This window comes from Colobus angolensis, unplaced genomic scaffold (genome assembly GCF_000951035.1).
Source record: "Colobus angolensis palliatus isolate OR3802 unplaced genomic scaffold, Cang.pa_1.0 Scaffold206, whole genome shotgun sequence".
NCBI classification, from domain to species: domain Eukaryota; kingdom Metazoa; phylum Chordata; class Mammalia; order Primates; family Cercopithecidae; genus Colobus; species Colobus angolensis.
The window spans coordinates 1,656,833-1,671,260 of NW_012115222.1; the positions used below are offsets into that span (position 1 = coordinate 1,656,833).

The 14,428-nt window shown below is 35.7% G+C and overlaps 1 protein-coding gene across 1 annotated transcript in view; it reads left to right on the top strand.

Moving 5' to 3' along the window:
• Positions 1 to 14,428, top strand: part of LOC105511913 — a 242,945-nt gene that overhangs the window by 80,147 nt on the left and 148,370 nt on the right. The window contains exon 4 of the mRNA XM_011942130.1: positions 13,867 to 13,998. Coding sequence (XP_011797520.1) covers positions 13,867 to 13,998 — 132 coding nt within the window. The remainder of the gene's footprint in view (positions 1 to 13,866; positions 13,999 to 14,428) is intronic.

Genomic DNA, 14,428 nt, shown 5'->3' on the forward strand with positions numbered 1-14,428 from the left:
GCAAAGAATTTGGCTAAATTATCTTTGTGTTCTAGTGTTTTGCAGAAGATAGAACTTGTGAGTGATAAAATTGGATATTTAGCTGAAGATGTTTCTAAGCAAAGTGTTAAGAATACCAAGGGTGTGGCCAAGCAACCGTCTGTTAAGGAGATTGGTATGGGTGTGAAACATGGACCTAATCCGTACTCCACCAAGAACACTGCCAGTCTGAACTGAAGGAGATGAAAGTTGGGGGGAATGAAAAAGTTTCTCAGACTTCTTAGAGGCTACAGAACAGGATGCTAAAGCTATACAGTAGTCTTGTGCTATTCTAGAATATGGGGGAAATAGCCGCAAAGGCAGTTCAGAGATTATCAGGGACATCATCTCAGCTTCAACAGGCCAAATATCCTTCAACTAAAGCCATGAGGGTGAGGTCACCTGGAGCCATGATAGCACAACCCTACCTGGAAGAAGTTTGAAAGCAAGATCCTTACATGGTAGAGCCCTTGGGGTTTAGTTTCTCTCTGACAGAACCCTGGGGGAGAGACCACGATTCTGAGAGCCTTTGGGCATAACCCCCATGCAGCAGGGCTGGGTGGGCACAAGTCCTACATGTGGATGGATCTCTGCCAAGCATGGGTGGATCTCTGCCAAGCATGGGTGGATCTCTGCCAAGTTGTGGGGGTGACATTTCCACTCCAGTGGTCCTGGAGGGCAGAGTATCAAATGAAAAAGGATTATTCTAGATTATTCTTGAACATTAAAGTCTAGTGGAATTTGCTGTGATCGGTTCTGGACATATGTGGGACTCATCACCTCTTCCTTCTTTCATTTTTCTCCCTTCTGGAATGGGAATAGCTACCTTGTGCCTTTACCATCCTGTATTTTGGGGTTTGGGGGCCATTTTGGGATACGTTTTGTACTGACAGATCATAGTTATACGTATTTTGGGTACATATAATATTTTGAGACATGTATAGAATGTGTAATGATCAAATCAAGGTAATCGGGTCATCCAACACTCAAACATTATATTTTTTGTATTGGAACATTAATATTTTTCTTCTAGTTATATTGGTCACAATAAATTATTGTTAGCCATAATTTTCTTACTGTACTAATGAGTACTAGAACTTACTTCTCCTATCTATTTTTGTACCATTAACCAACTTCTCATTATCCTCTCCTCTTCCCTTTTCTTCCCAGCCTCTGGTAACTACCATTCTACTCTCTACTTCTATAAAATCTGCTTTTTTAGCTCCCAGATAGAATTGAAAATGTATAATATTTGTCTTTCTGTGCCTGACGTATTTCAATTAACATACTGACCTCTAGTTCCATTCCTGTTGCTGCAAATGATAGGCTTTCATGCTTTTTAATGGCTGAATAATATTCTGTTGGGTATATATACCACATTTTCTTTATCCATTCGTCCATTAATGAACAGTTAGGTTGATTCTGTATTTGGCTGTTGTGAATAGTACTGTAATAAACATGGAAGTACGTATATTTCTTTGACATAGTATGTTCTTTCTTTTGGATATATACCCAACAGTGAGATAGCTGAATCATACAGTAGTTTTAGTTTTAGTTTTTGGAGGAACCTATATAATATCTTCCATTATGACTATATTACTTTACATTCCCACCCACAGTGTGTGGGTATCCCTCTTTCTCTGTATACTCACCAGCATTTGTCCTCTTTTGTTCTTTTGATAATAGCCATTCTAACTGGGGTGACTTGATATCTCATTGTGGTTTTGATTTGCGTTTTTCTAATGATTAGTGATGTGGAGCACTTTTTCATGTACCTATTGGCCATTTGCATGTCTTCTTCTGAAAAATTTCTATTTAAATCTTTTACTAATTTTCAGAGTGGATTATTATTATTATTATTATTGCTATTGAGTTGTTTGAGTCCCTTATATATTCTGGACTTTAATCCCTTGTCAGCTGGATAGTTTGCAAATATTTTCTCCCATTTTGTAGGTGGTCTCTTCACTTTTTTAAGTGTTTCTTTCTCTGGGCAGAAGCTTTTTAGCTTGACGCAATCCCATTTGTCGATTTTTGCTATGGTCACCTGTGCTTTTACTTGTGTTTTTTGTGCTTTCACCTGAAGCATTTCCCCAATGTTCTCTTCTAGTATTTTCATAGTTTCAGGTTGTACATTTAAGTGTTTAATCCATTCTTTTTATTTTTGTATATGGTGGAAGAAGGGGTTCTATTTTCATCCTTCTGCATATGGATATCCTGATTTCCTCATACCATTTATTAAAGAGACTGTCCTTTATCCTTTGTATGCTCTTGGCATTTTTATTAAAAATGAGCTGACTGTGTGTGAATTTTTTTTTTTTGGTTCTTTATTTTGTTCCATTTGTCTGTGTGTCTGTTTCATTTTTGTTGTTGTTGGTTTTTTGTTGTGGTTGTTGTTTTGTTTTGTTTTTGGGGTTTTTATGCCAGTATTGTGTTGTTTTGATTACTATAACTTTGTAATGCAGTTTGAAATTAGCTTTCAGCTTTGCTCTTTTTAGTCAGGATTGCTTTGGTTGTTCAGGGATTTTATGGTTCTGTATGAACTTTAGGTTTTTTTTTTTTATTTCTGTGAAGGATGTTACTGGTATTTTGATAGGGATTGCTTTGAATCTGTGGATCACTTTGGGTAGTAAAGACATTTTAACAATGTTAATTCTTCCAATCCATGAGCGTGGAATATCTTTCTATTTTCTTGTATCCTCTTCAATTTTTTAAATCAGGATTTTATAATGTTTCTTACAGAGATCTCTTATTTCTTTCATTAAATTTATTTCTATGTTTTGTTTCCAACTATCGTATCTGAGATTGCTTTCTCAATTTGTTATTCAGATTGATTGCATTTAGCATATAGAAACACTACTGATTTTTGTATGTTGATTTTGTATCTGCAGCTTTACTGAATTTGTCTATGTGTTCTAGGAGTTTTTTGTTTGTTTGTTTGTCGGTTTTATTTGGTTTGGTTTGGTTTTAAACAGAATCTCACTCTGTTGCCCAGGCTGGAGTGCAATGGCGCAATCTTGGCTCACTGCAACCTCCACCTCCCGGGTTCAAGCAATTCTCCTGCCTCAGCCTCCTGAGTAGCTGGGACTACAGGTGTGTGCCACCACGCCCAGCTAATTTTTGTATGTTTAGTAGCGACGAGGTTTCACCATGTTGGCCAGGATGGTCTCAATCTCTTGGCCTCGTGATCTATCGGCCTCGGCCTCCCAAAGTGCTGGGACTACAGGCATGAGCCACCACGCCTGGCCTCTAGGAGTTTTTGATGGAGTCTTTAGGTTTTTCTAAATATAACTTTATGTCTTTGGGAAAGAAGAATAATTTGACATATTCTCTCCAATTTCAGTGCCTTTTATTTCTTTTTATTGCCTAATTGCTCTGGCTGGGACTTCCAGTACTATGTTGAATAAAAGCGGTGTAAGCGAGCATTCTTGTCTTGTTCGAGATCTTAGCAGAAAGGCTTTCAATTTTTCCCTTCCCAATATGATATTAGTTGTAGACTTGTCATGTATGACCTTTATCATGTTGAGGCATGCTTCTTCTATATTCAGTTTATGCAGGTTTTATTTATTTATTTATTTATTATTATTATTTTTTGAGATGAAGTCTGACTCTGTCACCCAGGTTGGAGTACAGTGGCATGATCTTGGATCACTGCAAGCTCCGCCTCCTGAGTTCACGCCATTCTCCTTCCTCTGCCTCCTAAGTAGCTGGGACTACAGGTGACTGCCACCATGCCCTGCTAATTTTTTGCATTTTTTTTTTTTTTAGTAGAGACGGGGTTTCACCATGTTAGCCAGGATGGTCTTGATCTCCTGACCTCCTGATCTTCCCGCCTTGGCCTCCCAAAGTGCTGTGATTACAGAAGTGAGCCACTGTGCCCAGCGATGCAGGCTTTTTTTAAATCATAAGAGGATGTTGAATTTTATTGAATGCTTTTTTAAGCATTATTGAAAGGATCTTATAATTTTTCTCCTTAATTCTGTTGATGTGACATATTGATTTGCATATGTGAAACCATCCTTGCATCCCTGGGATGAGTCCCACTTGATTATGATGAATGATCTTTTAAATTTGATGTTAAATTTGGTTTACTAATATTTTCTTGAGGATTTTTGCATCTATGCTTGTCAGGAATATTGGCCTGTAGTTTTCTTTCTGTGTGTGTGTTTCTGTCTGGTTTGGTATCAGGTTAATGCTGGCCTCATAGAATAAGTTTGGAAGTATTCTTTCCTTTCTAACTTTTTTTGAAGAGTTTGTGTAGCATTGGTATTCTTCTTTAAATGTTTGGTGGAATTCATCAGTGACCTCAACGGGCTTGTCTTTGATTGGAGACTTTTTAATCCTGCTTTGGTTTCATTACTCATTATTGGTCTGTTCAAATTTTCTATTTCTTCATTGTTCAATCTTGATGGGTTTTTGTGTTCAGGAATTTATCAGTTTCTTCTGTGTTTTCCAATTTTTTGATGAAATAGTTGTTCTTAATAGTCCCTAATGATCCTTTGTATTTCTGTGGTATCATTTGTAATGCCTCCTTTTTTATTTCCAATTGTATTTATTTGAGTTTTCTCTCTTTTTTTCTTTAGTCTAGCAAAGGTTTGTCAGATTTGTTTATTTTATCAAAAAAAAAATGCTTCATTTTATCTTTTGTACATTTTTAGTCTTAATTTCATTGAGTTTTGCTCAGATCTTTATTATTTCATTTCTCCTACTAATATTGAGTTTGGCCAGTTCTTGCTTTTCTAGTTTCTTGAGGTACATCATTAGGTTGTTTATTTGAAGTCTTTCTTTTTGTGTGTGTGTTAGATGTTTATTGTTATAACTCTTTTTGCTGTATCCATTAGGTTCTGGTTTGTTGTATTTCCATTTGCATTTTTCTATCCTGAGGAATGTTCCATGTGCTGATGAGAAAAAAATATACTGTGCATCAGTTGGATGTAATGTTTTGTAAATGTCTGTTAGGTCCATTTGCTCTAGAGCACTGTTAACTCCAATTTTTCTTTCTTGATTTTCTACCTGAATGATCTCTTCACTGCCAAAAGGGGTATGCTGCAGTTTCCTCCTATTACCACATTGCAGTCTATTTCTTCCTTTAGATCTATTAATATTTGCTTGTATATTTGGAAGCTCTGGTGTTGGGTACAATACATTTCCTATTGTTATTTCCTCTTAATTGACACCTTGATTTTTATATAATGACCTTCTTTGTCACTTTTTACAATTTTGACTTAAAGTCTACTTTAACTGATGTAAGTATAGCCATTCCTGCTCTTTGTTGGTTTCCATTTGCATGGAAGATCTTTTTCCATCCCTTCACTTTCAGTCTATGTGTTTCTTTATAGGTGAAGTGAGTTTCTTGTAGGCAGTATTTGATTGGGTCTTATATAGTTCATTCAACCACTCCGTCTTTTAATTGGAGAATTTAGTCTATTTACATTCAATATTATTATGAATAGATAAAAACTTACTACTACTATTTTGTTACTTGTTTTCTAGTTGTTTTGTGACTTATCTCATACTTTCTTTCTTGTTATCTTCCTTTGTGGTTAAGTGATTTCCTCTGAGAGTATGTTTTAATTTGTTGATTTTTATTTTTAGTGTATCTATCATAGGTTTTTGCTTTGTGATTACCATGAATCTTACAAAAAACTCTCTATAGTTATAAAAAGTTATTTAAAACTGATGCCAATTTAACTTTGATTGGAAAAAATAAATAAAAGCTCCAAAAAAACTACACATTAACTTTCTTCTTCCTCAACATTTTGAAAGTGTTCTAGTTATTATTTTTTTGGTTTGTCTTTTATGTTCTTATTAAAGATAGAAGTGGTTTGAATACAATAGTTGTAATATTAGTATAGTTAGTGTCATTTTCTTTCCATTTGAAGAACTCTCTTTAACATTTCTTATAATGACAAATTTCCTTAGCTTTTGTTTGTCTTGGAAAGTCTTTGTAGCTCCCTCATGTCTGAAGGATAACTTTGCTGAGTACAGCATTCTTGCTGGGAATTTTTTTCTTTTGTACTCTGAATATATCACTCCACTCCCTCCTGGCCTGTACTACTTTCAGGACCCCTCTTTGTAGTTGACCTTTGTGAGTTTAATTATAATATGTCTTAGGGTATTCTTATTTGGGTTGAATCTAATTGGTGACTTTTGACTTTACTGTACCTGGATATTTATATATTTATACAGGTTTGGAAAGTTTTCTGTTATTATATTTTTGAATAAGCTTTCTACCCTTTTGTCTTTCTCAGTTATCTTTTTAACTCCAATAACTCAAATGTTTGCTCTTTTGATGTTGTGCCATAGATCCTGTTAACTTTGTTTATCCCTTTTCATTCCTTTTTATTTTTTTCCTCTCTAATTTTGTGTTTTCAACTAGTCTTTCTTTGAGCTCACTAATTCTCTCTTCTGTTTGTCCAGTTCTGCTCATGATAGTGAGTGAGTTCTCATGAGATCTGATGGTTTTATAAGGGGTTTTTCCTCCTTTTGCTCGGCACTTCTTGCTGCTGCCATGTGAAGAAGGACATATTTGCTTCCCCTTCCACAATAACTGTGTTTCCTGAGGCCTCCCAGTCATGTTGAGCTGTGAGTCAATGAAACCTCTTTCCTTTATAAATTGCCCAGTCTCAGGTATGTCTTTATTAGCAGCATGAGGATGGACTAATACAGACGGAATCTCACTTTTTTGCCCAGGTTTCTCTCAAATTCCTGAGCTCAAGCAATCCACCCAACTTGGCCTCCCAAAGTGCTGGGATTACAGGCATAAGCCACCACTCCCAGCACTACTTGGTTCCTTCTTATAATCTCTGTCTCCTTATGTATATTCCCAACTTGCTCATACATTGTTCTCCTGATTTTCCTTCTTCTTTGCCCATGGTTTCTTTCACCTCTTCGAGCATATTTATTTGTCCAGTAAGTCTGGAATTTGCTCTCTAGGCTTCCTAAAGAATGGTTTCTGTCAGTGTCTTCTTTTTCTTATGAATGGACCATAATTTACATTGTAAGATTTATAATATTTTGCTGAGAATTTAACATTTTACATATTATAATGTCATAATTCTAGAAATCAGGTTCTTCTCCTACCCCAAGGTTTGTTGTTGCTGCCTGTTGAAGACTGCTGTCATCCATTTGTTCAATGATTTTTTCAACTAATGTTGCAAAGACTATATTCCTTATCATGTATGGTCACTGAAATCTCTATTCCAATATTTCTGCAGCCAGTGACCTGACAGGAATTTCCCTGTATTCCAGTGTCTTTCTTCATCAAGCATTTCTCTGGAAGCTGAAAGAGTCCTGCTACACTCTAGAGTTCTGAAATAATTGATTCTGACAGTTCTTGTCAGTTCAGTAGTTATTTTTGTGAAAGGACCAATTCCTAGAACTTCTTATTTTGTCATCTGCTGTGATGTTCAAATCATTTTATTTTAAGTTTTCCTTAAATATAATTCCAAAATATATCAGTACCTTTTCTTGACTGCAACAATATGGTGCAATAGATATAGTTTATCTCTCTTTGATTTTTAATATATTGCAATAACTTTATAGTGTTCTTTTATTGGACATTGGAGTAAATATTGAAAGGTGAATTTTCTGAGTAGATTTGCAGAGCTTCAAATTTATAATATGACAATTGATACCTCGCTGTACACAATTTTTCAGATGAATGTTGTTCATTCTCTTTTAATGATCTCCTCCTTCCAAACTTGTTAGGACCACGGGTGGGAGGAACAGAGTCCTGGTCTTCACAAGGTATCATATGTAGAATATTAGCTTCCCAACATCATGTAAACTATATATTTCAGCAAAGGTGGCTAATTACAATATATAGAAATTGGTCATTTAAAGAATGGATGCATTTCTGCTTTCTTTTTTGTAAGCAAATACATGAAACTAATAGGCTGAGCTTTCTTTTTCTATGCTCTTTCAAGAAAGGTAGTCTCTAAAAACAAGAAGTTTTTATTAATAAATAAACATTTAAAAAGCAATGAAAAGGAAGTTATGCCCAAGTTTCTCAGAGTTTAAAAATTCAACTCTGATATCTTGCGGTTGTTAACTTGAATTTCCTTATTTACGTTGATGTCTTGTTTCCTATCCCATAATTAAATGTGAATTTAGACAGAATGCCTAAGTGAACCCCAAATTGAGAATTAGACTTTAAAAAGCTTGAAAACCCCTATCAGGACAATGAAGTAAATTTAAGATGGCAGCTAACATCTTGTGATTAAGCAGTAGAGCACAATCTTTTTCACAGAGCTTAAATATTTTAAAAATATTCTCAGATGTGTAACTTATTTTAGTCTCATTTCTCCTTTTTCTTTCTGGATTATCAGGTGTGTTTGTTGGCCATTTGCAGTGAGGATGGGGAATATAAATTGTCCTGTGCTGATAAACAATTTCACTATTACATAATAGAATCCAATAGTAAATTATTAGTTCTTGCTACAATTTGTCCATGTAAGGAGGGAAAAATAACATCCCTTTATCTTGTTTTTGTGAAGTGATGTTACATATGAGAATTAAGACTCACAGTTTAAAAGTTAATAAACGGAATAATCTTAGCAAAGATTGTTCCTGACCAATTTGACTGTATCTTATTGTACATTTTGACAGAATTCCTCATCCATCCTTCTGGGGAATTTGCAACCTAATCTGAACATATATGACTGGATAACTATCCTACTAAGGTATAACAACGTAGCATAGTAAAATCCTATTATGCAAAAGAATAAAACTGCACCCCTTTCTTTCACAGTATACAAAAACTAACTAAAGAGTTAAATGTTCAACTTCAAACTATAAGAATCCTAGAAGAAAGCCTAGGAAATACCATTCTGGACACTGGCCTTGGGAAAGAATTTATGACTAAGCTCTCAAAAACAACTGCAACAACAACAGAAATTGAAAAGTGGGTCCTAATTAAGTTAAAGAGCTTCTGTACCACAAAGGAAACTATTAACAATGTAAACAGATGACCTACAGAGTAGGAGAATAAATCTTCAAACTATGCATTTGACATAGGTCTAATATACAGAATCTACAAGAAACTTAAACATTTCAATAAGTGAAAAATTAAAAAAATTAAAAAGTGGGCAAAAGACATGAACAGACACTTCTCAAAAGAAGATATGCAGCAGCCAACAAACGTATGAAAAAGTGCCCCACATCACTAATCATCAGAGAAACACAAATCAAAACCACAATGCGGTACCATCTCACACAAGTCAGAGTGGCCATTATTAAAAAGACAATAACAAGTGGTGGCGAAGCTGCTGAGAAAAGGGAACACTTGTACACTGTTGGTAGGAATGTAAATTAGTTCAGCCACTAATTTAGAAAGCATTTTGAAGATTTTTTCAAAGAATTAAAATAAAACTATCATTTAACCCACCAATCTCATTACTGGGTATATACTCAAAGGAAAATAAATTGTTCTACCAAAAAGACATATGAACTTCATCGCAGCACTATTCACAATAGAAAGACATCGAATCAACCTAGGTGCCCATCAATAGTGGATTGAATAAAGAAAATGTTGTGCAAATACACCATGGAATACTACACAGCCATAAAAAGAATTAAATCATCATCATGGATGCAGCTGGAGGCCATTACCCTAAGCAAATTAATACAGGAAGAGAAAAACAAACACTGCATGTTCTCACTTATAAGTGGGAGCTCAGCACTGGATACACATGGACATGAAGATGGGACCAAAAGACACTGGGGACTACCAGAGGTGGGAGGGGAGGAAGAGGACCAAGGGCTGAAAAACTACCTGTTGGGTACTATGCTCACTACCTGGATGATGGAACCATTCATACCCCAAACCTCAGCATCATGCAATACACCCATGTAACAAATATGTACATACACCTTCTGAATCTAAAAAAAAAGTTGAAATTATTTTTAAAATCCTATTAAAGGCACCAAGGTTATAGAGTCAGTGAGTTGTGGAATTAAGACTAAAGCATAGGTATCCTGATTCTAAGTCAACATTTCTTAGAATTAAGCTGAACCTGAGCTAAATATATCTGAGTCAAAGAAATATTCAGTAAGAAACTTATTACAAAAGGAGAGGAAATAAGGGGTTAGTGTCTATATAAAAGAAAGCAAGATGGTGGGTTAGAGAGAATTCTAAGATATTAGAAAAAATTCCTTTAAGTATGTAAGTTAAGATCCTGAGAAATATTGCTGAAGTCCATATGGTAAGGAAAAAAACATCACAGGCTTCATTGTGACTGGCAGTCTGAGTTAGGATTTGGATATGATATAAAACCAGCAATAGAGGCAGACAAATGAAGGCCTAAATCTAACCTCTTCTTATTAGCTTTGGAATCTTACACAAGTTAATTCACCAATAAAGCATTTAGTTTCTCAATCTTTATGATGATGATAACAAAAAATATAAAGAAAATTGCTGATAGGCTTTTGAGCAGTGACGTAAGGTAACATTTATATATGTAGCACCCAGCAGAATGCCTAGAATACTATATCTACCCAATATATGTTAGTTTCTGCTGTTTTTCATAAACTTTTCTTACTCGTGGTCAAGAACATGGAATCTTGATACCAAACAGCATATCCGTAGAATACTTTTGGCAACAGGTAGTAGAAAACTCAACTCCTTAAACAATAAAGGAATTTATTGACCCACTAAGTGCAAGTTGCAAGGTAGGGTGTGCTTCAAGATTGGTTAATAAAGCACTTTAATAATGTCATCAAGAACTTAAGTTTTTTCTGTTGTTTACTCTTCCTTTCTGAATATGCCTGGTTTCCTGATGTCTGTAGGATGGCTGTAGTAGCATTCGCGTCTGGTCGGTGACAGAGAGTGCTTCTCCAAATCACTCTCCAATTCTGTGCAGTATGAGTAACCCAAATTAGGTCACATTTCCTTATACGATAACTGTTGCTACAGGAAAGCCAGGCTACGATTAGTTTGTGCTTTGATTCCTGAACCAATCAACAGCAAAGAGGATAGAATTGTCATGATGACCAGGGCCTATTTTGGAGCTGGGGTCAAATTTGGATGTAGAGGGTCAAACCTGATGATGTCCACTACTAAAAAGTTGAATTCCAGAACTTACTTGCTATATCCTTTGATTAGTCATATAATTTTGTTGAAACTCAACTTCTTTATCTGCAAAATGGGAGCTATAATAGAATGAACCTTCAGGATGTTTTGAAGATAAATTCAGATACTAAAATAAATTTGAAAACAAAAGGCTCTGCAGACTGTCTGACATGTAATAAGTACCGAAGAAATGTTAACTACTATTAATATTATTTATTCACCTATATAGTTTTGCATTATATAATAGCTATTTTTAAATGATCTGATTTCTGGCTAAAGTATGAGTTTTTTGAGGATGTGAACAACATTGTTTTCATTTTTTAATCTACAAATTCTTACATATAACAAATGTCCAATTTATTTCTTTAACAAATGAGTGAATAAATGATGTCTTTTGAGTGAACGAATAGAGGCTTTCAAACAATAGAAGGTAGATTTAAAAGAAAGACAATAAAATGGTAATGATGGATCACATAACAAACCAGATACGGGAATAAAATGGACCCGACTTAGAGAGATTATATATGAGAAAAAAATAATTCCAGACATAGAGAGGAGATTTCTCTGAACATTAGAGTGATTATAGGAAATGAAAAAATCAAACATAGTTTGAGTTCAGGGTATGCAGCTCATAAAGATTATGATGTCTTCAGATATTTTGTTTTTGTTTTACAATTTGATAAATAAGCTGGGAACAGTGGCTTACACCTGTAACCCCAGCACTTTGGGAGGCCGAGGCGGGTGGATCACTTGAGCTCAGGAGGTCAAGACCAGCCTGGGAAAAATGGTGAAAACCCATCTCAAAAATACAAAGAATTAGCCAGGCATGGTGGTGTGAGGCTGTAGTCCCACTTACTCAGGAGGTTGAGGTCGGAGGACCCCCTGAGCCCAAGAGGCGAAGGTTGCAGTGAGCAGAGATCGCGCCATTGCATTCCAACTTAGGTGACAAGGTGAGACTCTATCTCACACACACACACACACACACACACAAAATTGATAAATATTTAGATAAAACCCAGAAAAACACCTACTGTGATCTAGAAGAGGTAGAAGAATAATTATAATAAGAGCTGCTAGATGCTTGATATGTTCCAGGTATTGTTCTAAATGTTTCTGTTGTTTAAACTCATGTAATCCTCAAAACCAACCCATGAGATAAGTAGTATTCTTTTCATCCCTGTCGCTATTTACAGATTAAAAAACTCAAGCCCAGGGAGGTTGAGTAACTTGCTGAGATCACACAGATAGCAAACAGCAAAATTGAGATTTTTTTTTTTTCTTTTAGAGACAGAGTCTCACTCTGTTCCCCAGGCTGGAGGTTGGCTCACCGCAACCTCTGTCTCCTGGGTTCAAGCGATTCTCCTGCCTTGGCCTCCCTAGTAGTTGGGACTACAGGCACCTGCCACCATGCCTGGCTAATTTTTGTACAAAACTGAGGGGTTTTTTTTACCCAAAGGATAAAGACACAAGACTCCTTGGCTTTAACCCTCACACTATACTGTGTCTCTAATAAAATAGAAGGATAGGCAGAGAAGCCAGACTGCAATCCGAAACCACCATGGACTCAGGAGTTAAACACGTGTTAGTGATCATGAGGAGCACCGCAGGTCTCCAAGGCCACCAAGAGCCAAAAGGCATGGCCAGCAGTTTGTAACATGTGTGTTCCCTCTAACCCTTATTTTGCACTTTCTCAATCTGCGGCACGTAACACAATGGCTGTGGAGGAAGCAACTGAACAAACATTTGTCCAGTGAATGAGTGTGTGGCTGGATGGTTTGGTGCTGGTACATATGATGTGCTCACAGTATATATGATACGCCAGTATGTATGATGGGCCAGTATAGAGAACGTGCTTATTTCCTTGGCAGACTGAATTCTTCATGCTTCCACATTTGATAGATTGTCTTTAAAAATTTAAGGGCAATTAAGTTTTATCAAGATGAGACAAGTTGCCTTGCAATAACATTCAGAGTAATGCAAAAGAAATGTAGAGATAATCCATGCTTCAGAGAATACCCTGGGAGTTGAGTTGCAGTGAATACAGACTTGTGTGTCCCTCTTCGGGGAGTCTTTCAGGATTGTTGCTGAACTGTAGAGAAAAAGCACAATAGCTGTCAGAATGAAAGAAGAAGTTAGTACAGGCACTCTCCAAGGGAATTAGAGACTAAGGACTATCAAACTACCACTTTCCTCAAGAGGAATCTACAAACAGTCAAACAAAGGCAAAGTCATTGCTAGGAATTTTTTGGCTGTGGCTTAGCATAGATCTGCCTTTGATCAGACTTTAACTTGAAATTCCTGCATATACCCCAGTTTCATGCACCCTGCTGCTTCTATGGCGAACATTCAGGGGAGTCAGAACTCCCACTCTTTCTAGATAGCTGTAGCCCCCCAAGAGTTAAGTTTCAAGGACCATATATAAATCACAATACAAGTTTCAGATTCAGCTGTACAAATAAAGTGCAATCTTGAAACACAGTGGAGATGAGTGTTGAGATCTTTGCACTAGAAATTTCTCTATTTCTAGTACTTCTATATTCTCCATTGTAACTCGGTGATTTCATGTCTTGTTCAGAAAGATCTTAGTTATAAACAGTAAATAAAATCAATTTTTTCCTTCTTTCTCTATGCTAATTTATCATTTATGAGGAATGCTCCAGAAACTATTTTCATATTTAATAGATACTGGTGGAAGATAAATTATTTCTAAGTTGAATTTTTAAAAGGAGCTTTTAAAATATCACTGTACTTACATACTCTTATAAAGAAAATATCTTTAGCTTTCAGTCTCTGAAGGAGCAATGTCAAAACTGCTTGAACAATTATCCCAGCTGGAGGAAAAACTGGAGGCTGTGGACCACAAGGAATCCAGTGGGGAACCATATGAAGAAATGGTTCTTGTGAAAAACCAGGTATGTTGTAGAACAGCGTCATCTTTATTTTAATCGTTACCTAATTTTATATGAACTGATAATCCTGGAAAACCATTTCAGTCTGGATTAAAAGTTCATTTTAAGTTCACAATGGTAAATAACAATATTTGTATTTGCTAAAAGTAATTTTATTCCCTGATGAATATTGACATAAAATTTATTTTGCTAGTAGTAGTTTTAAAGTTTGTTTGATATGTATCCTTTTGAATAATATTAGCTGAATATTCTATTTATTTTATAAATGGTATTGACTGCACAAATGTCTCTTAGTTGTCAACGTTGGAGTGTTTCTTTCTGTGCAGTAAAACAAGAGGATCATAACATTTGGCATATGTTTCTTAATCAATTACTTTATAAGAAATGATTAATCTCTGAATATCTGAGTGTTAAAATATATATCATTATACAA